This window comes from Protopterus annectens, chromosome 2.part0 (genome assembly GCF_019279795.1).
Source record: "Protopterus annectens isolate FY-2018-M chromosome 2.part0, PAN1.0, whole genome shotgun sequence".
NCBI lineage: Eukaryota > Metazoa > Chordata > Ceratodontiformes > Protopteridae > Protopterus > Protopterus annectens.
The window spans coordinates 969704122-969731178 of record NC_056728.1 but is presented as its reverse complement, the minus strand read 5'-3'; the positions used below and the strand labels follow the sequence as shown (position 1 = coordinate 969731178).

General features: G+C 39.9%; 1 protein-coding gene across 1 annotated transcript in view; it reads left to right on the top strand.

Moving 5' to 3' along the window:
• Positions 1 to 27057, top strand: part of LOC122792799 (extracellular matrix organizing protein FRAS1-like) — a 4352848-nt gene that overhangs the window by 3061503 nt on the left and 1264288 nt on the right. The window contains exon 48 of the mRNA XM_044060368.1: positions 14525 to 14752. Coding sequence (XP_043916303.1) covers positions 14525 to 14752 — 228 coding nt within the window. The remainder of the gene's footprint in view (positions 1 to 14524; positions 14753 to 27057) is intronic.

Sequence of the window (27057 nt, the reverse complement as noted above, 5' to 3'; positions counted from 1 at the left end):
GAATTCCTTGAATATCTTAATAACAATGTTTGGGGCATTGAATTTACAGTCAATAGCAATATAAATTCCATTGAATTTCTGGATGTTACAGTTTATAGAAATTCAGACAATACGTTGGGTACCAAAATACATCGAAAATACCCAGAGTACAATACATTATTACATGCATCCAGCATGCATCCACGCCACACTGTCCGCAATATCCCGAAATCCCAGTTTCTTCGGATGAAACGCATTAGCTCTGTACTAGAGGATTATGAGGATGCCAGTAACGACTTAACGAAACGTTTCTTGGATAGAGGATATCGTTCATTTGATATCATATCTGCTAAAACATGTTCGGACCGACAACCTAGAACTAAGTTGTTGGAATACAAGTCTAATAAAGTCAAGAAAGGTGCGACTGCCTTGAGATTTGTTACAACATATGGAAGAAACCATCAGATCATCCGGAATATCATGGACAACAATTGGAATATCCTACGGGCCAATGAACATCTTAGACAAATATTGGGTGACCGATGTCAGTTTTCTTATAGAAGGGGCAGAACATTGGGTTCTCTTTTCTCACATTATAAACGTCATGACAGTGGAGGAGCCAAATACAAACAGTTAACTATCAGTGGTAATGAATTAGTGGGTACATTTCCATGTGGGCACTGCATATCCTGTAATCAGGTTAATAAAACTAAACAATTCAGCAGTGCCAATACAAGTAAAGTGTATGATTTAAGAATTTTTGGAAACTGTTCTAGTAGCTGGGTAATCTATTTAGCCACATGTCATTGTTCATCATTTTATGTAGGTAAGACTTCACGTTCTTTAAGGATTAGGATTGGTGAACATAGAAGTAATATCAGAAATAATAAAACCACTAATGCCTTGTATCAACACACACTCAAACATCCTTCAGCTAATTTTATGTTTACTATCATCGATCGAATCGTGGGAGACAGAATTCACCAACAAGGTTGGGAAAATACACTTACGGTTAAAGAAAAATATTGGATCATCCATTTGGGGGCCTTATTTTCTCCAGGTCTTAATGACCATTTATGAAAATTTAATTCATCTGAAGAAATCTGGTGAATGCAGATGAAAGCTCTCAACCATTCTTACTAGATGTACTTTGTGGTGTGGCAGTTATCGAACAAGTTGTGTGACAAAAAGCAAGCGCAACGGTTTGATTCCTGGCTCGGCTCCACAAATCTATGTTGTTGTCCTATGGGTATATAACACTTTTTGGCCCACGGATGGGTTCTACATTTATATATATATATATATATATATATATATATATATATATATATATATATATATATATATATATATATACATACATATATATATATTTATATATGGCATCTATATTTTTACTTATATTACATTTATTCTATTATATGGTTGTTGGAATTTTTCCCATAATAATAGAGTTTGACTTTATGGATAATTGTTCATAATAGTCATTTATCATTCTACATTATACAACACATTTATTTACTATAGCCTTCGTCTTGTTTGTATGTGGATGTTTTCTTTATGGTTCATATTGCTGTAGACGTTTACTATATGTGTGTGTAGATATGTGTATCCATTTATATGTACAAAGGAATATGTATATATGTATGTGTGCATACTAATATATATTGTGATATATGTTTTAATATTTAGGTGAGGAATAATGGCAACGCAGTAAGTAATATTCAAGCCCCAACGTTAGTCAAATGATAGATATGTTAAGCTGATACTAGCACTACAACAACCAATAGGATTAGTGGAATTTTTCATGTGTTTTATATATAAGGAGTATTTTATTCACTTTGATTCAGTTTACTCTCTTCACTGATGAAGGCTTGAGGCCGAAACCGGTTTGAATCACAATACTGGTGTTATTTTGGGCATTTTTATGTCCTTGTTTGATATGAAATAAAGCTTTGGAACTACCTTACTGGCCGTGGGTTTTCTTGTCAACTTTATCAATAACAGGAATTAACTGTTTGTCAATGTAGATAGACATAGGTTCAGTGACCCATCCTTTCCCTAATACTTTAGTTTTCATAAGGGGATTAATAAGTGTGTGGCAGTGCATTTTATAGACATTCCCTTTCCTGCCCTAAAATAGATCTTAAATTTATAGTGTTAGAACAAGTGATGCCTGATGCCAGGGGAGGAGATTGGGAAACAGCTCTTGAGTATAAGGAACTTTTATGGCAATTAAAATTGGATGCAGGTAGACACCCCAGTTTGAATGACAATGTAAATATAAGCAGTGTCTTTAAATTAAGGATGGCCCGACTATAGCATAACTATTTTTATATTTTAAAATAATCCCCTTTTGGGACTACAATTAATAAATTTATTTCATCAGCCAGTTGTAAATACACAACATATATATTATATTACATGCAGAATATGTTTATTCATTTAAAAAACATTATTTTTTATACATTTTTTTGAATATTTTCATGAATGTTATATTTGAATGTTTTTTTATTCTAAAACATTATAATTAACATGTTTTTCAGATTAGGTAATTATGTTTACTTTATTAATTACCTTAGAATAGTTTTAAAGCATTTTAATATATTGGTGTGACAGCATTTTGAAATTTCTGACTTCATGTTTTCCAAGGGAATATTGACTTCAGAATATTTGGCTTGTTAATTCAATATGGTAATTGATTAAGTAGCGATTCGCTAGAGAGTATTTAAACCCTCTTTGGCAATTCATATTTCAACTTGATAAAGCTCAGCAACAACCGAGTGAAAGCGCTTGTTTTTACTTGCTGTTCGTTTTTACCTACTGTTCATACCTAATAAAGTATTAACTTTACATCAGTTTGGCTCCTTTGCCTTGGATTCATTATTCTTCTAAGTGTGTGGCAGTAGTTATGGCTCACTTGAGATGCCTAGGGTTCTGAGTGTTTCCGTACCTAGACGACTGGCTGCTAACCACCACCATTGAGCATCTACTAACAAAAGCGAGGGACACCACATTACAGCTCTGCTCTCTCCTAGGGATCACAATAAAGTACCAAAAATCTGCCTTGTTGCCATCTCAGCGTATTGTTTTTATAGGAGCAGATCTAGATGCAACAAAAATTATGGTAAAACTTCCCCCCAAAAGAATTCTTGTCCTATGACATCAAGTCAAAAACCTGCTTTCCAAGAAAAACGCACAAGCAAGAACAGTCCTGAAATTCTTGGGGACCATGGCAGCAGCAATAAACTTGGTTCTGTTAGCACATCTGCATATAAGAATTCTGCAGTGGCTACTGTTCACTCAGTGGTCCGTGCAGGAACTACCCATGTCCCGCCAAATTATGATAACAGAATCTTGTAATAAAGACCTTCGTTGGTAGCTTCATTCATGTGACATTGCTCGATCCTTTGTTCTTCTACAGTCTTTAGCCACAGTGATCACAGACGCTTCCCAGATAGAGTGGGGGGGGCATTACCTGGGAAGGGCAGTCCAAGGCACTTGGCAGGATCACTAGGCCCATTTGCACATCAGTTTCTTAGAGATAAAAACGGTGCTTTTAGTGTTGCAAGCAGTCCAAGACTCTCTTCCACTAGTTACTATTACAATATAGACAGACAACATGTCAGTGGTGTGGTACATAAACAAACAAGGAGGAACCAGGTCTTACCCCCTTTATTGGGAGGCCCTGAGAGTATGGCAGTGGGGGACTTCATCCTAACTCATTCTGATAGCAATGCACATCCTGGGGAAATCCAGCGTGTTAGCAGACAAACTCAGCAGAGTGATTCTGATGCCTCATGAGTGTTCCCTAAAACAAGTAGTAGCAGAAAAGAATTTTGGCAAATGGGGCCAGCCTTGCAGTGACCGTTTTGCCATGTCCATGAATGCCAAATGCAGCAGCTATCTTGCCCTTATCTCCCTCTGGGGGAGTCACCAAGGGATGCACTTGTACAAGATTGGCCCTCTGGTCTCCTCTACGCCTTTCCTCCCTTTCCACTGATAACCAAAATTCTTCAAAAAGCCAGTTCCTTGGGAAGAAATTAGATACTCATTGCCCCATGCTGGCCTCGTCAAATCTGGTTGCCCTTCCTTTGGCCTCTTATTTGGGAGGAGCTGTGGATTCCGGACCCAGTTCTGGACCTTCTGACTCATGCATCAGGGATGCTCCACCCCTCCCTGCAAACCCTCTAATTGACAGCTTTGCTGCTCTGATTCCAAACATAGCCAGGCTCGCTAACCTTTCTCCATCAGTGAAGCATATCCTGATCTCATCTCATAAGGCTTCAACGAGAAAGTTATATATGAACAAATGGAAAAGATTTTCTTCTTGTGCCTTGAATAATTGCATTGACCCCTTCTCTTCCCCAATAGCTTCCATTCTTGAATTCTTAGAAAAGCTATTTAATGAAGGCGCAGCTGCAGCTACTATTTGAGTTCAGTTAGCAGAGATATCTAATCTCTGTCTAGGTGAATCAGGCCCGAATGTGATGTCCCACAGACTTTGCAAGACATTTCTTAAAGGCACTGTTCTATTAAGACCACCCATTAAAGCCCCTCCAGCACCATGGGACCTGAATTTTGTCTTATCCCATTTTGAACCTGCATCATCCTGCAATCTCAAGTATTTGACTTGGAAGACCATTCTTTTGATAGCCATTACTTCTGCTAGAAGAATTTCAGAGCTACAGGCATTGTCTATAAAGCCCCCCCCTAAATTCTTTTCCACAAAGACAAAGTATCCCTATGAACAAACCCATCTTTTCTACCCAAAGTATGCTCGGAATTTAATTTGAACCAATCCACAGAGCTACCATTTTTCCCCAACTATGGCAACAAAGCAGAATATATGCTACACCAACTAGATGTACATAGACAATTACTTTTCTACATATACAGGACAAATGACTTCAGAAAATCTGACCAATTATTTGTATAACTTCCAGACCTAAGAAAGATGCTTCTGGGTCTAAAGTCACACTTTCGAAGTGGCTATCGGATTGTATTACCTTTACTTACCAATCTTGAAACAAAGAACTTTCCCATAAAATAAAGGGTCATTTTCCAAGAGCCATAGCAACCTTTTCTGCCTTTTTGGATGAGACTACCAACTGATACCATTTGTGATGCAGCAACATGGACAAGACCTCATACCTTTATCACTCATTACTGCAGCAACATGGGCAAGACCTCATACCTTTATCACTCATTACAAAGTGGATTTGGCCTCCAGGAAGTCCACTGTTCTGAAGAATATTCTCCCTTGAGCCACCCAAGAAAGATGGTGCTAGGGATGCTGTCCCAACCAGTTAAGAATGAAGGTGATATAGGACAACATTACATAAAGAAGTTATGTACTCACCATAATGTTCCATGTGTGTTGTCCATCTCGCCTTCATTCTTACATCCCACCCTCTTTCCCCCAGACTTTGGCTCCTGGAGGACTAAGCGGATGCATTTGGAAAATAATGTTCTCTGACCTTCTTGATTTCTCTATAAGGTATTCCATAGTTTATTTAGTACCTTTTTATATCAGCAAAAAAGATCTGGGGAGCTTTCCTAGAGCATGATGGAATAGGGTTTTCAGCCACAAGCTAGTAGAAGGCCTCGAGCTTTTGTATAAGGCCAAGTTGGAACTGAGGATTGGTTCCGAATCCAACCAGTTAAGAATGAAGGCGAGATGGGCAACACACATGGAATGTTATGGTGAGTACATAACTTCTTTTTCATGGCATGCAAAGAAAATCATGCACTATAACAATAGAACCATTAAGAAAAAAATTTGTTTTACTTACTTTACTTTCTCCCTCCTCTTCCCCTCTCCTATGTATTTTTCCAAACATTAATGATATGAAGTAGGGCATATGCTTTAGAGTTCAAAAGAGTCCAGTATTTCCAGATTTTCTTGATGTCCTATGCTCATTTTTCAGTATTCCAAACTCTTGGGTTTTCCTCTCTTGCTACCCAAATGTCCGGCCAGTATACAAAAGCTTCTAGTCACTGCAGGGTATATGGGACTGCAGGGTATGTGGGATGTGTGATGTTGACTAAGGAAACGTGGGCCATAAAAGTGATGTCTGCACATACCAGACCTCAGAATTTCTCTGCCGCCAGTCAAATTTTCCTGTCTACCAGCCATCAGATCGAAATTTCTAAGATAAGTACCCCAATGGGGACGTTTGTTATTTGGGTCACTGCGTGCCTGTGTGGGTTCATGTCATCAGGAAGTGAAACTGTAGGTGTGGTCATCAGATCCCCCATAAGGATGCCCACAAGCTTTGCCTTTTTTGCTTAAGGCCTACGCACGACCAGAAATCCTGATCCATCTGTTATGCCTTCATTCCAAAATCCCTGGGCAGCCGTTAGCACATGTTGAACATTTATCTTGAGAAGCAGCACCTTACATGCTTAGCTTTAGGTATGGAAGGGCCATCCAGTCAGCCTGTTGAGCCACGTAAGAAAAAGGCCAAAGTCGCTAGGCCTTAATCCGTAGCTGCACCTCCCCCAACTGACATCCTGCCTGTGGCTGATGTCAGCTTGGAGGAATGATCGGTCACTGCCGATATGAATACAGTGGATACCGATGTCGGAGCTGCAGAACCCAGAGCGGAAGGCATGTCCTCGGAGGTAATGCAGAGTCGGGTCTCAATGGAGAGGGGAGACCTCAGCTTTTACCGGCCGCCCAGATGGATCCCTCCACTAATTCGCAGGTTACTGATATCAGGCCTACCTTGGCTTCAATACCCACTAGGCCTTCCCTTAAAAGGAAAGAGAAAATAAAACACGTTTGTTCCCCAGTAGAGAGCCAGTCAGATTGGTAGGCCTTTTCTCAAAATCTTTTCAATGTCTTTATGGCTCTAAAGTCTGTTACACCCTTAGCCTCCCCAGTGGCTCCTCCTGTGATGAGCCCTAGGCCTCAGGCCTTAGATACTTCCCTATCCTTTCCTATGCTTTAGAGTACCCTACAAGTTTAACAAAGTCCAAAAGAGTTCAGTATTTCCAGATTTTCTTGTTCTGTCATGTTTCGTAAATATCATTATTGTTTTGAAATCCCATATTTATCAATTTCCAAGTTACTGGCTTTATTCGTATTCATCTCTATCTCCCAAATCCTATCTCTGCTTCATTTCCAATGTATTCTCGATTCTTCTATTTGACTCTTGTGCTTATTTTTTTACTTCTCTCAAGCATTTTCTGTTGAAATTTTGTAAAAGGTTTCACTGTGTTCTTTATTACCAGAAGAACAAGAAGCAAAATCTCCTTCTGTTTCACAGCTCATTTTTTGTTAGACAAACTTTTATATTTCCTCTTTAGCATGTACTTCATCAAAATGTGATTTTGTCCCTCCAGGGAAGAATATTTTGAAGATAGCTGGCAGTTTGAATCTTCTGCCTCCTTCTTAACATTCCATGAATAGTGTGAATAGTGGAGTAAATTTACTTCACTTCTGCCTGATGAACAATGAATAATCATTCTCCACAAACATTCTGCTGCCTTCCACTTTTAGTACTTTGTCTTTCTTCCACAGTTTTGTCAGAATCAATTAATTTTGCTGGTAGGATTGCATCTTTACTATTAAAGATCTAGGTTGCTTTCTTGTAGCCAGGTTTGGAGCATACACACGATGTGCCCTTTCAGTGAACAACTTCTGCTGTGGAATACCCCAATCCAGTTTTTTATTTGTGCTTTCATAAAATTAATACAGTCTGTTCTTTCCAGCTTCTCTGGTACAACAGAAAATCCCAGGTTGTCCATATATACTCTGTCCTCTAATTCTGTTATTTTTTGAAACATGTCTTCATGAGCAGTTTCGTATTCAGCTAGCCTCTTTTTCATTTTGACTTATGATTTTTGCAGTTTTATCATCTTATATGAATATCTGTTTAAAGCTTCTTCCGTTTTTTATCCAGCCTTTTGTTGTTTGAGTTGCTATACTCCTTCAGAGTTTTGTTTATTTTAATCAGGTCTGTGTGTAGTTGTCTTATACTTTCCTCTAGGTTATTGGAAGTCATGTCTGGAGCTTGCACTGCTTTTTGCTGAACAGCTGCAGTACTTTTCTCAGTGTTTTTTCCTCACCTTTAGTAGCTGATTTTCCTTCAGGTCCTCTTTTTTTTTCCTGGCATCCAGGCAGGACACTTACTAGCCAGCGACTCATATTTAACCAGAGATATAAATCCACTGGCTTTCTCTGCTAAGTTTCTGTTTTCACACTGGGAGAGCTAGAGTTAAATTCTAACTGAATGTGCAGCCATCTTGGAAGCCCAGGTTCTTCCTAGCATTAGTCATAGAGTTCAGATGTGCATTTCAAATTTAAGAAGCTGTTAGGAGCAAGTCCAAGTAATTTGGAAAATTACCTCTCTTTGATTATAATTTTTATCAAGTGATGTACATGTTTTCACTGACTGATGCCTTCCTTTCTAGGCATAGCGGATAGTGATTATAAGAAAATGGTGTGTATTTAGAAAAGTAAGGCTTGAATTTAGTTTGAGGCAATGTGATCTAGACCCATATTGTTTAGCCATGTATAGGGATAGTAGAAGTATGCCTCCTACTTTAAGACAACAGAATTTTTGCATGCTGTCAGGATAATTGTTATGTATGTTTGAGATTTGAAGCTGCAGTATAACTTATCAATTCTGTTCACATAAAGAGTGAATAAAAATGGACCATATCATATGCCTTGTAGGGCAACAATATTTTTAACTTGTTACTTACATAGCACTGTTGAATATTACCTCAATAAATACTTATGTAGTAGTTGCCTTATAATACAGCATTTGCAGTTTAATACGTAGATCACCATTGCAGTAACTTTAGCTATTTGGGTCCCTGCACCAGTGAACGTAACAGAATGTTGAGCACCTTCCAATCAAAAGCTCATGCAGAGTGCCATGTAAAAGGCAGTTATTGTGCAAAAACCTCAGAACTTTTTTGCCACCAAAGTGAGTGCTTCTTGAGCTGGCCATGTGAATGTCAGTCTAGTAGCAGTCCTTCAAGAGCTTGATAGATAAGTCCTTGTTGGGGAAAGCCTTATTTTGCTCAATGTGTATGAGGAAAACTTGCATTTTTTCATCAGAAAGTTGTATTTTTGCTATGAAACAAACTGATAGCACTGTCCTACATTTTGTACAGGAGTTGGTACATGAATGCTTTGTAAACTTTTTCTGAAGTTTATATTTGGATTAAAATCATTCTAAGATTATAAACTGTTGCATGTTTTGGACAGGATGATGTGCTTATAGGGTTTTTGAGTGGTTTTACTACCTGAAAATCAATTGTTTGCTACATTTTACCAACTTAGGCTACACTACCAACCTCTTTTCTGTTCTCTTCTTTAGCTTACTAATGAAACAACCTTTTGTCTGTGTGGTTGTACCTTCCCCTGCACACACAAAGAAGAAACTTGTAAAGGAATCTTTTTTGTCAAAGAATTTGTAGGGGTCAGAGCAGTTTCTAATTTACCTCAGCCTCTCATGGGTAACTCTGCTGTAGCCACGTGTTACTGGTCAGACCACCCATCTTTTTCTCCCAGTTCCCCTGATGTAGCCTTCCAAGCCACCATAGACAGGGGGAAGCCACTGTTATTGGTGTCAGGGAATGGGACAGGCGAAGGGTCTTCACGTGGCTGAGATAGAGATGTGCAAGCTGGGTCCAGTGTGCCTGTGAGACAGCTTTTGTTCAGAGAAAGTGTGCATAGTGAGAAAAACTTTGTTTCCTGTTTCTGTTTCCATGAACAAGGCAGATTTGCTGGGGTTTACAAAGGAACCTCATGTCTGCCTTTTCACTGCCTTCTGAATTTTTCAGTCAGAAGAGCAAACATTGCAGAAGGAGGGTTGTACATCAGGAAATTTATATAAGAGTGAACATTCTGATTCTGATGAAAGTTTGTGTTAGATTTCCCTAATGAAGAGATCATTCAAAAACGTTTCTAGTTCCCAAAATGCACTGGGAAAAACGTTAAGGAGAGGACACAATTTGTGGGAGCTAGTTTTAGTGGGGGAAATGAGAGAAGAGTTTTCTACACAGGTATTAAGGGAAATAACTAAAGTAGTTAAGTATTAGGAAGAACCCTAGGATTAAAGGTATTGGTGGAAATCATAGTTTGCATAGGAGGAATGAAAATAAAGAAAATAAGTCATTGTGGAAATGGAATAGACGAGGTACATGGGTAAGATATTGGTCACAAATACGAGAACAGGGAAAAGTTAGTGGATGATGATGATAGAAGAAAACTGTGTACCTGATGGTATGGCTTGAGAATATAGGGACATAATAACAAGATGGAATAAGCTTACCTATAGATATAATTTAAAAAATGTGAACTCTGATTCTGAAACAAACAATGGATGGGAATGACGTGAAGTTTAACGAGTGTTAAACTGACGGGAGGATTGTAAATCATATACCCCCACATTATAGTATTTTTTAGACAGACACTGAATGAACTGACTGTTAGAAAAGCAGTTTTTTTTCTTAATATGTAAGTAATTAAGATAGATCTGGAATGTTATGAGTGACCTTTTCTATGGAACTCTGTTATACAGTGGAATTAACTTTGAAAGGGGTGTGGGAAAGCAGGTAAGAGAAAATAAAAACTAAAGTAAGAAATAAAACTATGGGAACTGAGTAATTATACAAGTAACTACCTCTCCTCCAACATTAGTACTTTAAAGTGTTAAATATAACACTGCAGAAAGTTAGTTTAAGCTTAGCTATTGTACTTTTTCCAAAACCTAAAAGTTAATGTTTACTGAAAACATGTTAATTGTTTTCAAATCTGAGAGGAGAATAGAAGTAACAGATATCAATATGAGTAAATGGGAATGCAGACTCTAACATTTATTTTATTTATTAACATTTGTTTACTGGGAAAGTCTGACTTGGGCACAGGATCCCTTTTTTCATTGGAGGTCTGGGAAAGCTCCAAGGTAACAAAATTAATGCAATCAGTATTTACAGTGACAAATTTTATAATTGCAGTTTTAGTGGGTGCATAGCATAGTAGTCAGTATAAAAACAGTAATGTTTGTATAGATATTCACAAACATTGTATTGATAATTTACAAATAGAAGAATGTCATATAAGATAGGCAGGAGTAAATACATTAGGGTGAGGTATAAGAGGGGAAAAGAATGATTAAGTGTTAATAAAGAAGTAGAGATGAATAGTAATTTAGTTGTACATTCTAATTAGAAGTACGTATTTTAGTTTAAGTGCTACAATAAAATGAAGTATTTGAAGGGGATAAGCTAGTTAAGGGATTTAGTGCTTTAAAGGGAGTTATATGCAGGTGATGATTCGGAGAAGCTGTGTCCTAGATAAGGATTAGAGACAAGCCAGGTGACATAGAGTACGTCTTTCAATAATGGCTTGAAATGATGAAGGTGTAAGATAAACCTGATTGATATAGGATTTTTTTCCATGTTCCAACTACATTATTGAAATACAGACTGATTAGAATCATGAGCATTAGCAAAGGTAAGCTTAACTTTAGAATATGTAATATCTGTGGATGTAGATGTCAATCTGGAGTAGCTGTTCCTGTTTGGATAGGCTAAGATAAAAGAGCTATAGTTGTGATCTGTAGAAAAAAGGAAGGAGCAAATGTCATAGAAATAAAATTTATGAGAGCAATACTTGAAAAAGAATCCTTAGGAGGAAGAGTGAGATTTAAGGGACCCCATAAATTGGGCAGTTTATATGATGATGCAGTGAATGACAATGGTTGAAAGAAAACATACGTATATACTGTAAGACCATAGTAATGGAATCTGTTTTTAAGTTTTGTTTTCTTATCTATTAATTCATGTCAGCTCATGTTGTAACTTAAAATGAGATGTTTTCGTGAACGTATACCGTACGTCTCAACTTTCCTGTATTTGTCAGAAATTACAGAATTTTCTCTTAAAATGTAAGGGTGCAACACAATTCCAAGTGTGTCCTTTAAATTATGATTTCTTTACATGTTACTCCCCTTCTCCTGGCATACATCATGAGCTCACTCCCATGACACATCATAAGAGCTACAACTGAGACTGACTGCAAAGGGTCTCATGAAGAATGCACGCTCTTGCAGACGAGCACCCAAGGTGAAACAGCAGTTTGTAATTATATTCCACATGTACCTTACCAATCTGTCTTCCTGAGGTGATTTGCAGAGGTCTAAAAAACAAAAATAAACTTCTCAAAGAAAACACCACAACAGAATGAGTGAACCAGTCATTTTATTAAACCAAGTAAGCAGTTATGTCCTTAATTTAATTAAACCTAAAACTTAAATGATTTCGCTCTGTCATTTAAAAGTTTTGGATTTTATAAAAGACCAATGACAAAAGCACTTACCCATTTTAAATTTTTGAGTTTAGTAAAATTACTGTTTCATTTGTTCTGTTACAGCAGTTTCTTTCACAAGTTTTTCTTTTGGTGGGATCTGTGCTATGCTGGTAAACATGAAAGGACTTTGATATCTGCATATATTTTAAGGCAAAAACATGCTGGTCTACACAAAGCAACATTTATTAAAGCAGTAATTACTCTGAAATTAAATGCTCTCACTCTTTTTTGTAAGAAATAGTTACCATGGCAGCTGCATGCTATTTCCAGAAGTGCAGATCATAATGTTTAGTGACAAGCAGTCCCTCTAACTGCTTATAAGGCACATAGCAACCAAACCCTAAATATTGATGTTTGTGGAAGTCTGGAACCAGTGGTTCAAAAACAGTTCATAATAGAAACTTAAGCAAAATATTCTTGCTTTATTGTGTTTTGTACCATTTTGTCACTTATCATAGACATGTGAAGCCTGTAGGTTAAAAGTACCTCATAGGCAAAGTTTAGTACGGCAAGGTTATTTTGCTTATGTTCTTTTTTTTTTTTTTTTTTTTTACTTTCTAAATTTGTGTTTTGAGTTGTAGTGTTTCATAGTCCTTTTGGAAGTGGGAAGAGTTGTGCTTTCAGGTATGCAAATTTAGTGCTAATTAGTTAACCAGATTTTTAACTGGATGTACCAATGCAAAAGACTTTTGAAGTGTGAGTGAACTCGTGTTACAGCTTAAAATGTGAGTGAACTTGTGATACATATTAAAATGTATGAGTGAACTCGTGTTACAGCGTAAAATGTGAGTGAACTTGTGATACATATTAAAATGTATGAGTGAACTCGTGTTACAGCGTAAAATGTGAGTGAACTTGTGTTACAGCGTAAAATGTGAGTGAACTTGTGTTACAGCGTAAAATGTGAGTGAACTTGTGTTACATATTAAAATGTATGAGGGAACTCGTGTTACATCTTAAAATGTATGAGGGAACTCGTGTTACAGCTTAAAATGTATGAGGGAACTCATGTTACAGCTTTAAATGTGAGTGAACTCATGTTACAGCTTAAAATGTATGAGGGAACTTGTGTTACAGCTTAAAATGTATGAGGGAACTCGTGTTACTGCTTAAAATGTATGAGGGAACTCGTGTTACTGCTTAAAATGTATGAGGGAACTCGTGTTACATCTTAAAATGTATGAGGGAACTCGTGTTACATCTTAAAATGTATAAGGGAACTCGTGTTACAGCTTAAAATGTATGAGGGAACTCGTGTTACAGCTTAAAATGTATGAGGAAACTTATGTTACATCTTAAAATGTATGAGGGAACTCGTGTTGCATTTTAAAATGTGATTTCTTAAAGTTGCTTAAAACAGAAGATTATGAAAATAACTGGATAAAAAAATAAGCAATGTTTTTAAATAACTCTGCTCCAAGATTATCCAGTGCAGCAGGTCTCAGTTTCTCTAAGTAATTTGAAAATTGTGTTTTAGTTCTGATATGAAGAGGGGGAGGAGGGTGTGTTGTGACTTCTATTAGAAGTAATAGACAGAAGTTTCATAATAGTCTTGAAAGGGATTCACAATCCATTTGTTGATGGTGATATCATTAGGTTGAGGGATAGAAGATGGTGCAGGAATGTATTATGTACAATACACAGGTTTAAGTCCTCTAAGCAACATATGTACAGAACTAGTAAAATAAGACTGAATGTAATTAGTGAAGAAAGCTAGGGCAACAAACTAAGTAACAGAGTCAGTCAGAAGTGTTTATGACAGACTGCTCCGCTGTAGCTTGTCAGCTACTTAAACAAAATAGGTGGAAATTGTCTGCCTGTTTGTCAGTGCCATCCCTTTAGGTTTAATTCCTTGACAAGAGGATATAGACTTCAGCAAAAGAGAAAGTTCAGCAAAAGAGAAAGTAGAGAGAGTGAGAAGCACACCAAAAGCAGAGCGGTAATGGGTAGCCCTTGGGAGGCCTGTAGAAAATGCTTGGTAAGTCCCACAAAGTAAGGTAAGACTGATACAGTCATATAAAAGGTGACTTTGGGGGGGTGCATTAAAGCTTGATGCAGTTACTAATTGTTCTTTGAGTTGCATGTACTAGGAAAAATTTTCATATGCCTTTTGACAAAGTATTTAAATTTTGTTGTTTTTATCAAGTATGTATGTATACTATACTTATCTTACCTCTCCTGACTGTCTTCATATGTCCATATTTTTTATAGGCTGAATCAGTTACTTTTACAATTGTACAGCAACCCCGTCATGGAGCAATTGAACGCACTAATAACGGGCAACAGTATCGTCCGACCTCCACCTTCACAATGGATGATATCTATCAGAACAGAATCAGTTATAAGCATGATGGCAGCAATTCCCTTAAAGATCGTTTCACCTTCACTGTAGCTGATGGCACTAACTCTTTCTATATTGTGGAAGACGGAGGAAAAGAGGTAGGAATCAACATATTCACTTGAATTTTTCTTGGACTTTGTTATGGTGTTTTCTCTTTGCTCTTGGCTCTTGAGATCTTGCATAATATGTCATCATCAGCATCAACCCTCTTTTTTGGCATGGGGTTGAAGTGCTGCATCAACTGTTACCATTTCTCTTAATTCAGTGCTTCTGTTCCTAATTTCTCTCAAAAAATTCTCCCATTATATTCTACTGTACTGAATTTGTGATTTTATGTTGTCATTTCTTAACTTGTTACCTAGCTTTTTATACTCCTCTCTCACTATAATATGTGCATGAAGTGTATCTACCCTCGCAAACTGAATTTGTGTTACAATTGCAATGCTATGTTACATGTGCTTTTTAATGTTAATGTCTTTGCTGTAAACTAATAATTCTGTTGATATAGATGTGGATTTAGTTCAAAAGTCACTTTTTTTTACATGCATCTTGATAACATTTCATATAATTGAGTTATTGATTTGCTTTTTTGTTAATACTGTGTCTACTAAGACAGATGCACTTTGTGAGTCCTAAGCCAGTAGAAGGGCTTCATAGGAACGGCAGTGGCATCAGTGATGTGTTTATTATTTAAACGGTGTATTGCTACCATAAGCTTTGCTTGGGTAACCAAGATTAATGCTTACTGAATTGTATTGCTAGGGTGCAACCTGAATCTATATCTATCTATATATATCTATCTATCTATATATATATATATATATGTATGTAGATATATATATATATATATATATATATATATATATATATATATATATGTGTGTGTGTGTGTGTATATATATATATATATATATATATCTATGTATATATATATATATATAGATATATACCTTAAAATACAATTTCATTTTGTTAAGTATTATTTCTGCTTGAATACCAGTTTCTTGTACGTATGTATCTGTCTTAAGTATTCTCTGTACCTTTTACTGTATTACCTCTTCCCTGCTCGTAACCTTATTGTTTTGTCTTTTTTAGGTAATTATAGGGAATTTTCTCCTTGAGGCCCCCCCCCCCCCCCACTTCGAGGACATAAAGAAAAATAGATTTCAACCGCTTACTTGTTACAGGACAGGTCTCACACAAAAAGAAAAGGAACAACAAGGCTACCCATTTCAAGCTTTTCACATAGGTGAATACTGTTGTATACATAATCGGAGATTACAGCATTTTTTTTCTCTAATTCTATAGTGTGCACAACAGTTAGGTCTCCCATAATTGACCCCAGTCTAAACTCCAGTCAATATCTGGTTAAAGTAATTTCCTCATAGTCAGGGCTACATGGCTCTGCCTGTCTATATTTCAGCCTGCTAATATTTTACAGTAACATATTTATCCCAGTTAAATTGCTGCAAAATTGTCAAAATACCTACCCAACCCTATTAATTAGGTTTAGTGCACAGTCACCTCCACAAGTGTATCGTTGATAACCCCACTCAATAAAGTTAAATGCTTGATTCTACATACCTCTCCTTAGTCCTCCACTGATAGTTTTCACTCTCAACCCTGCAGGGGCAAGCAAACCCACTCCGCTTCCCTCCCGCCCCCACTGTCTCTAAGTTTATACATCACAGGCCACTCCTTCCAACCTCCTCATGGGCTCTAAGCCCCCCTGACTTCTTCACATCCCACACCCATAACAACTAAAACCCTCCTACATCTCACATCATGCACACTCTACTATTAATAACATCCCTAACCTTCTTTAACCTACTTACTCTCTACCACCTCACTTCTCCAAACACCACACTACATCAACTAACCCCAACAAAAACTGCAGCATACATGTACTATAACTCATCCCAAAATAGTCTATTTCACCATCACTCTTCATTCACAGAAACACCACCACTTTCAAGACCAAACTGCATTTTAATATACCTAAAATCAAACAATTATACATCTCATATGCATACTCCATGCCTAACTACATTTCATCTACAGTCCAAACCACTGTCTTCACATCATTATGCCAAAGTGGAGATATCCATCCAAACCCTGGACCCTCTCCCACCCAACATATTAACAACTCTACATCACTCTCAATGAAAACACCAAAAGACCTTTGCATCGTGACATTAAACATCCGTAGTATCTGCAACGAAGTAGCAGACTTCCATGCATGGCTTACACAGTATACACCTGATATAATTGCTGTAACTCATCTTTATTATCCTTGTACCTGCCCTGGCTGCTGTGTGTCCCTGGCCCCAGAAGATCGGCTCTATTCTCTTTACCTCCTATCCTGCATGAAAGGACCTGCCTGGTCATTAAGGACCCTTTTAATTTTACCTTCAGCCATCCCAACAACTAGTCAACAAATTCTGCTGTCGCGGTGTTTAATTCCCTGTTTTAAACAGATCAAGAAACTCTTTACCTCCTATCCTGCACAAAAGGACCTGCGTGGTCATTAAGGACCCTTTTAATTTTACCTTCAGCTATCCCAACGACTGGTCAACAAATTCTGCTGTCGCGGTGTTTAATTCCCTGTTTTAAACAGATGAAGAAACTCTTCACCTCCTATCCTGCACGAAAGGACCTACCTGGTCATTAAGGACCCTTTTAATTTTACCTTCAGCCATCCCAATGACTGCCCAACAAATTCTGCTGTCGCGGTGTTTAATTCACTGTTTTAAACACATCAAGAAAATATATTCCACCCTGGTCCTAAATATTAAAGTTGATCTGTTATATTCATACTGTACCTATTATTAGTCTCAGGCTGATCTTTTCTAATTACACTGTACTTAGCTTAGAATGAATTTCAGCCACTGAGTCAGGAAGCCAGCAGCCAGACTCCTGCCTGTCCCTGCACCATCTGTCCCCCCCTAACTGCAATCTCTATTACAGATACTTGTATTCTGCTCTCTGCCCACTAGGTGGCACTCTAATCCATCCTTGGGTGATAACTCTTCCTCTACTTTACCTAGTATCATTTTCTAGATTCCTTTTCAGTTTTTCACCCCTTGACTAGTTGCTAATCTTCCTGTGTTATCTCACTGCCCCTATCATCTCTTTTCCCTCCTTCTAGCTATTTTTCTATTTCTTTTAGTTCTCCCACTCCACTATCCTTTTCTACTATTAACTGCTTCACCACATTCTACTTACCTGTGACCACTTTCTCTGCCTCAGGAATCTCCTCCTCTCAGATTGTTTCTGTAAAATCTTGAATTTAGCTGCTTTGTAACCTCCCCAGCCCTCCTACTTACTTGGAACTCGGTATTCTCTATATCCTCTTTTACCCCTCTCCACAACTCTGTTGCACTCTCACCTAATACCTAGCCCCTATTCTTTCTCTTTTTACTTTACTTTTTAAAGAGTACAACTGAGAAACCTGCCTCTCCTGATACCTTTGCATGGTTCCTTGCCCCTCCCTTATCTACCTGCCCTTGTTTTTCTCTGCCTCCTCCTCCTCCCACCTCACATCCTGCTCCAAAGGCATATAGGGGGGAAGCCCATTGTGGCGCCATCTTTATTACCTTTGTACCTGCCCTGGCTGCTGTGTGTCCCTGGTCCCAGAAGATCGGATCTATTGTAAGTACTATAACTGCACATATTTGGCCTTCTTAATCATGCAGAAAACTGTTGATGTGAAATTGTTAAATCTCGCCGTTTATTCTCATTGATGGGTTCGGAACCGATCTTCGGCTCCGACACGGCTGATAGCAAAACTCAAGGTTTGCCAGTAGCTCGAGACCAAACCCCCTTATCCCACAGTGCACTGCTGGAATTACCTCAGATCTAGTTTGCCGTGGCAAGAGAGATCTCGGTGATCCAGTCGTCTCGGACCATTTTTTGCTAAATCGCAAGTTTAAAAAACTTTCTTCTACTTCTTTTTGAGAGATTATTCTTATTTAGTATGCTTGTGTGTGTTTCTTGTTAATAATATAGCTTTAAGTAGTTTAGATTGTAGAGATAGTGCCCTGTGTTGACTTAGTTTTTCTTAGTGTTGGGCCCTTTCTTAGCCCTATTTAGTTTTAACAATTTTATACTTGTTATTAGTATTTTTTTAGTGTGGGCCTAGTTAGCCCTGTATTTAACCTATACAGGTTAATTTTGTGGTGTGTCTGTTTATAACATGTCGGATGAGAGGGAAAAGTCTCACCCCAAATCGGGATTTAAGAAATGTCCAGATTGTGGACAGAAAATGTCCGTCACGGACGGACATGCCCAATGTGTTTACTGTCTGGGGGATAAACACCTCCAAGACTCTTGCAGTATTTGCCACTCTTTTTCATCTAGGGTTCTCTTAGAAAGAAGCTAGGGGGTTGCTGCAGCATACTTTCTCTGAGGCGTTGGGTAGCCAGGAGGGTGCCAGCACTTCTTCAAAATCTTCTAAATCTTCAGATTCTAAACTAACCAAGAAAGCAAAAAATCAGAGGATACAGGGTCATCGGTACCACAGTCCTCGGAACCGAGTGCCTCTTTGGTTCGGAGCCAGCTCCCAGTCTTGGAGCTGGTCTCTGAGGTTCCCTCATCTCCTCTGCTCCAGTCAGCACCTTCGGTGCATTCCTTGAAGTCTTCGGTCAGCCTCTCTGATCGATATAGATCGGCTAGTGCAGATGCTTCTACGGGCACCAGGAATTGCTAAATTGTTGTCGGCCCCGACCATTTAGTCGGAGACGAAGACCATTGAACTGGACTTGACTACTCCTTCTCCTAGCCATACTGGACTCTTGGAGTCGAAGGAGCCCGAACTGATAATTGTTGAACCTATGGAACCGAGACCCGCACCAATGTTGTCGGTTCCATCTACTTGGACGTCCTCAGTGCCGACTGAGGATGCTAGGAGCCGGCACTCTCCTGTCGGGTCCGGGGAGGATAGTCGGACCAATTTGTCATTGCTGACACTTCGTCTCGGGGCTTCGGCTTAGGTGAACTCGGCTCCTACCTCGGGCTCGGAGCCCATGGTTTTGGTGCGGGAGGATCGGACGGTCCCTCTGGATCCATCTACCCCTTCTCGTTGGAGCCATGGTGCTTTCTATGCCATGAGAAGAGTCCTGTCTCCTAAGACATCGTCAGCATCAGTTTGGGCTTCCTTCTCCCCTCAAGCTCCCGTGTCCGCTTCTATGTCTACCGGTCCCCCTAAGCGCAGAGACCCTGGGCCTCAAGTAGCCCCACAGGGCATCCCCTGCTCTTACGAGACCTCCCTAGATCTTCCCACTGAGGAGGTACTCAGGAAGAGACTGTGCAAGAGGAGGCACTTAGACTCCCCACAGGAGTCTTTGACATCCGACACTGACTTGGATGAGTCAGAAGGGTCCCCTCAATCCCCCTTTGAGGATATCTCCTTTGCGGAGATATTAGAGATCCTTAGTAAGAGGGGCAATTGGCAGTCCAAAATCCCTACTGAGGACGAGTCAGTGCTCTTGAAGGCTTTTGGGTCTCAACCTTCCACTTCTTGGGTGTCTCCGCCTTACGACAAGCTCATGGAGCTGATCTCTCGTAAGGCGTGGGAGTCACCGGAGGCAATGGAACCTGTCCCTCGGAAGCCGAATAAGATCATCTCTGCCGCAGTGGACAAAGCCTTTTTGACCAGAGGAGTGCCTGTTGATGCCATGGTGGTAGCTGCAGCCACCAAAAAGGAAATGTCTGAAACATCCACATCTATCCATCCTCCTAACAGAGATTGTAGGATCATGGATAGATATGGGAAACGCATGTTTAGTTCAGCGACTTTCTCTCTGCGATCGATGAACTATTTAACCCATTTTATGAGATTGCAAAGAGATCTCCTGAAAGAACTAGAAGATACTCTCCAGGGTACGGTAGCTGCAGGGGTTGCCGACAAAGTCAACACACAGCTCGCTACCCTAAACTCGGTTGTGAACTCGTCCATGCGTCTCATATCGTATGCAACTGATGGTTAGAGTAGAGCCGCTAGTTCAGGCATTGCTCTGCGGAGACAAGCCTGGATGCATCTCTGTTCCTTTGTGGAGCCCTTTAAGTCTTCCTTTATCAACACCCCATTTGATGGCTCATCACTGTTTGGGCCTAAAGTAAAGGAAACTTTAACCAGGTGTGAGCAGGAAGGCAAAACCCTGTCTGCCGTTGGGAGTCCATTTTTCTACCCCTACTCGGCCCTATCCCAAGGGCCCTAGGGGCGGGAAAATGTGGTTCCGAAAAGCACAGGGAGCCTTTCAGGATGCACATGGAGAAACCCCCTCTAGAGGCATAGGAGGGGATTATAACGGAAGACGCCACCCGCACAGCAGAGGGGGTCCGCAGCAACATGGTGACAGAAGCCAGTTCTCTGGTCAGCCCTACCAGCGCTCCTGAAAGGAGGCCTGGCTGTTCGGCTCTGGAGGCAGTCGGGGTCGCTTGTCTTTGTACCCAGAAGCCTGGCTAAACATCACTTCAGATACATGGGTACAAAGCATCATTTCCAGAAGATATTTCATACCGTTCTCTTCCTGTCCTACTCCTGTAAACAGAATCCCAGATGTTCCACCCAGTCTCAGGGAACAAGCAATCATAGAGGTCCAAAAATTGCTAGAAAAAAAGAGTCATCCAACCAGTCCCAGCAGAACAAGTTGGATTCAGAACTTACTCAAGATTCTTTTTGGTACCAAAGAAAACAGGGGACTGGAGACCTATCTTCGACCTCAGCAGACTCAACCAATTTGTAAAGAAAGAGAAGTTCTGAATGGTCACACTTCAGTCCATTCTTCTCTTCCTAGGGAAAGGTGATTGGATGTGCTCCATAGATCTCAAGGACGCGTACTATCACATAAAGATGAACAGACACTCCAGGGGTCACCTGCATTTCTGGCTGGGGGCCAATCATTACCAGTTTTGAGCCCTGCCCTTTGATCTCATTACAGCCCCCAGGGTGTTCACCAAATGCATGGCAGTGGTCACGGCTCACCTGAGGTGTCTAGGATTCCAGGTGTTTCCATACCTAGACGATTGGTTCCTCACTGCTCCCACCAGGCATCAATTGACTCAGGCAACACACTATACTCTTGACACTCTGCCATCAATTAGGCATTACAGACAGTCAACTTCGAAAAGTCTGCCTTATTGCCATCGCAGCATACCGTTTTTATAGGAGCAAAGTTAGATACCTCAACCACAACTCTACGTCTTCCAATCAAAAGAGTCTCACTTCTTCGCCAACACGTCATCTCACTGGTGTCAAAGTACAAAGCTACAGCAGCAGAGGTCTTGAAGGTGCTAGGTTTGATGGTGGCAGCAGTCCTGGCTGTACCACTTGCAAGGATGCATATGCGAATCCTTCAATAGCTACTTTTCACTCAGTGGTCTTACCAAAAGCTACCAATGCACCACATGATTCTCATCACAGATTCTTGCAAGAGAGACCTTCAGTGGTGGTTGATGTCTCTTCATGTTACAGTCGGAAAACCCTTTGTCTCCCCCCCCCCCCCCAGTAGCCACTGTGACCATGGACACTTCCCTGATAGGGTGGGGGGGGGGCATTTTCAGGGAAAGACTGCCCAAGGCACATGGACGGTTCAAGAGTCACATCTGCATATCAGTGTTCTGGAGTTGAGAGTGGTACTTCTGGCGTCCCAGTACTTTCAGGACTCTCTTTCTCTAGGGACAATTGCAATTCGGACGAACAACATGTCAGTGGTCTGGTACTTGAACAAACGAGGCGGAACCAAGTTTTACCCCTTTGTCAAGAAGCCCTCAGGGTATAGAAATGGGCTGTGTCGTCCCACCATTTTCTGATAGCAACGCACATTCCAGGGAAATCCAACGTGATAGCAGACAAGCTAAGCAGGGCAATACTGTTGCCTCACGAGTGGTCTCTCAACCAATGAGTTACGGATTTGATTTTCCACAAATGGGGCCAGTCACATTAGTACCAAATGCAGAAGCTACTTTGCCCTAATACCACCTCCAGGACATTCCCCGAGAGATGCACTCATACACGATTGGCCTCTGGGTCTCCTATATGCATTCCCACCTATTCCATTGATACCCAAGGTTTTACAGAAAGCAAAGTCACTGGGAAGGACAGTTATCCTCATAGCCCCCTACTGGCCTTGACAGATTTGGTTCCCCTTCCTTCACCATCATCTACTGGAGGATCCATGGATTCTGGACCCAGTTCCGGACCTTCTGACACACCCGTCAGGGGACCTCCATCCTTCACTGCAGTCCCTAAAACTGACTGCTTGGCTAATCCACTTCCCCTAATTTCCAGGCTTCATTCGCACTCAGATGATACAAGACAAATCCTTTTGTCTTATCACAAGCCATCCACCAGGAAACTATACCGCAGTAAGTGGAACAGGTTCTCAATTTGGGCCAATATACAGAAAATCGACCCTTTCCGAGCTCCTCTATCGTCCATTTTAGAATTTTTGACAAAGATTTTTAAAGAAGGAGCAGCAGCTGCCACAGTTCGAGTCCAGTTAGCCGCCATATCAAATTTCCACCTTGGATTCGATGGGTTGAATGTTATGGGCCATAAGTTATCTAAGGCTTTTCTTAAAGGTGCTTTTCACATGAGACCTCCTGTCAAAATCCCTTATTCTCCCTGGAATTTGAATTCTATGCTGTCTCAAATTATTCTCCCCCCCCTTCGAACCAGCATCTTCTTGTGATCTCAAATATTTGTCCTGGAAGACTATATTTCTAGTAGCCATTGCTTCTGCCCGCAGAGTGTCAGAACTTCAAGCATTATCTGTCAGGCCTCCTTACATGATTTTCCATGCTGATAAGAGTATCTCTCAGAACAAACCCCTCCTTTTTGCCTAAAGTCTGTTCTGAATCTAATATCAATCAAGTCATTGAGTTGCCAGTATTTTTTCCCAACCACTCTAACAAATTGGAATATATGCTGCACAAACTTGATGTACACAGACAGCTCAGATTTTATCCCGACAGAACTAAGGACATTAGAAAATCATATCAACTTTTCGTATCCTTTTTGGAGTTCAGAAAAGGTAATCAAGTGGCTAAAACAACCCTATCTAAATGGTTATCAGATTGTATATCCTTTGTTTAGGCGAATGCAAGCATGCCATTGACACATAAACCTAAGTCTCATTCTACCAGAGCCGTTTCTATGTCTTCTGCCTTTCAGGCTAAATTGCCCCTTGACAATATTTGTGCTGCAGCCACTTGGTCTAAGCCTCGTTCCTTTATCACACATTACAAAGTAGATAAGGCTTCCCGGGACAGGTCTTCTTTTGGTTCCACGGTACTGAAAAACGTACTCCCATGAGCCACCCAAGATTGAGGGTGCTAGGGACGCTACCCATAAGTGAGAATAAACGGCGAGATTTAACAACTTCACATAAAGAAGGTTATGTACTTACCATAACGTTCCATGTGAGTTGTTTATCTCGCCTTTATTCTCACTTCCCTCCCTCCTTCCCCCTCCTGGCTGACAGTTGACTTAGAGGCTGGTACCATCCTGGTTATTCAATACTTCTTCTTCCCCTTTGGGAAGTGCTTCCTTGTAGAAAAATAAATAAATAAAAGGGTATATATACTCGCAGCAAACAAGATCTGAGGTAATTACAGCAGTGCATTGTGGGATAAGGGGCTTGGTCTCGAGCTACTGGAAAACCTTGAGCTTTGCTATCGGCTGTGTCGGAGCCGAGGATCGTCTCTGAACCCATCAGTGAGAATAAAGGCGAGATTAACAACTCACATGGAACGTTATGGTAAGTACATAACTTCTTTTTAGTTGCCTGTCATATTAATTTGCAGTAATTGGTAATAATCCTAGCTCCGAATACCTAGTAAATTGTTTTTTCTAGTTGTGTACTGTTAAGATTCTACTGCAGCTTATCCCTTGAGTGATAATGCACTATTACTAGCCCATGCAGACAATTGTAGAGTGTTTTTCTGCCAAGGATTACAATGATTTTGTTAAGGTGAATGATTTAAACTGTGTCCTTTTGATAATCAGTGTGAGTGGGTTTTAGGCATACTACACGGCTACTTGGATGTAAGGTGCCTCCCACGTGGACTTTTTTACTCGCTGCTCTGCGCATTTTCAAACACTGCTCTACCCACAGTGAATGTTATTAGCTAGTTATTCTAGCGTTCATCGGTGAGGCTAGTGATTAAAATGCTGGTTCTACAATAAGAGCGCAGTGTATTTGCAAGCATTTTCACTGTATTTTTATGTGGTTTATGCACACTCTTGTTTACACGTAGATATTATAGTAAGCTAATTTTACAGCATTCTTGCCTAGGCGTTTTTGCTAGTCTTACAACTTGATGCTCCCTTACCACCCTGCATACGTAACATTTTTGCTCTCTGATGCAAAAATGAAATAAAGTTAACTGAACCACTTGTTGGAGTGCTTAATTAGCACCTGGGGTACTCTGCCTTGAAGTACGCTCTCCTGCGAGAGCGTATCATTTCATTTTAGATAGCGTTCATCTCTATTTAAGGCTTATCTGGCCACTGACTACATTATATCACAGAGTGACCTATTTAATCGTTTTATTTCTGGATAATGTGTCTACTTTCTACCACTAATGCTTGATTGATTTGGTGTGTGCACGTATTGGTCTGCTGGCAACTGTTTCTGCAAGTTAGGGCTGCTTAGTTGTTTTTAGCAATCAACAGTAGAAAACCCTGTCTAGAGTCCTGACCACATAGTTGTTGCTGATTGATCGTTTAATGCTATATTAGCGATACTTTATATCTGCAACGGTCCTGTAAATAAGGACTGCTTACTCCTTGTGCGGACATCCAGAAAGGCATTACCTACCCCCCTGGATTTAAAGTTTGCTGAGTTGCTTTCTGATTTTTTCCCTTATTAAGATATGCACGTTAACTGCTGTTAAGAAAGCGTTCTTTTGGCTAACCTCTGTGGGAGTCGCACTCAATTTTCCTAGTGGCCGTTACCTGCACATTACTTAGGGACCTAGACCAGAACTTACTGAATAATTTATCTTGCCTCAAGTAGTTTATTTAATATTAACTTACTGTGATTATTTGATTGTCATACAGTTTGCATTATATAATTCTATTTTGTTTTTTGTTAACACAAGTCAGGCATTTTATTTTACTTTTGCTTGCTGTTACTTTTTGTAATTTTAAAGGGTATCTCTCCAATTCCCTTGTGCTTGCTTATACATGAATGCTTAGACTGTGTCTTAGTAGCCATCTGGAAGTACTAATTTAAGTTTGTGTTCTTTGCAACCTTACATATTGCATAATGTCTGCACTGTGTCTTTACCCTGATTGTCTTAATAGTACTACTAGCATTTTATGTTGCCTTCACACCTAATGTAAACCTTATCTTTTTAATCCTCCTAGCTCTTTACCTCCTATGCTGCACGAAAGGACCTGCCTGGTCATTAAGGACCCTTTTAATTTTACCTTCAGCCAACCCGACTGGTCAACAAATTCTGCTGTCACGGTGTTTAATTCCCTATTTTAAACAGATCAAGAAAGTATGTTCCACCCTGGTCCTAAATATTAAAGTTGATCTGTTATATTCATACTGTACCTATTATTAGTCTCAGGCAGATATTTTCTAATTACACTGTACTTAGCTTAGAATGAATTTCAGCCACTGAGTCAGGAAGTCAGCAGCCAGACTCCTGTCTGTCCCTGCACCACCTGCTTTATCCCCCCCAGACTCCATTTTCTGAGCCACCTCTAACTGCTATCTCTATTACAGATACGTGTTGTATTCTGCTCTCTGCCCACTAGGTGGCACTCTAATCCAGCCTTGGGTGATAACTCTTCCTCTACTTTACCTAGTATCATTTTCTAGATTCCTTTTCAGTTTTTCACCTCTTGACTAGTTGCTAATCTTCCTGTGTTATCTCACTGCCCCTATCATCTCTTTTCCTGCCTTCTAGCTATTTTTCTGTTTCTTTTAGTTCTCCCACTCCACTATCCTTTTCTACTATTAACTGCTTCACCACATTCTACTTACCTGTGACCACTTTCTCTGCCTCAGGAACCTCCTCCTCTCAGATTGTGTCTGTAAAATCTTTCATTTAGCTGCTCTAACCTGCTCCGTTCACCCTTCGGGCTCACTCCACTACCCTACCCTACCCCAAATTCCCACACACACCCCCAGTGGTCCTAGCCATATTCTTCTGTAGCCACACCCCCCTCCCATTATCACCCTATCACTTACTTCTACTTAACAGCCCCACCCCCAACCTCAACAATTCCTTAATTAAGTTAATTACCTTTTTAGGTCCACTCCCTAACCTCTCCACACCACATCCTGTATTGCTAATATTATACAGCTTCTCTCTTACAACCACTTTTATTTTAGTTTATTGTACACTTCTTCCTTCAACCTACTCTGCATCATACAACACTCTT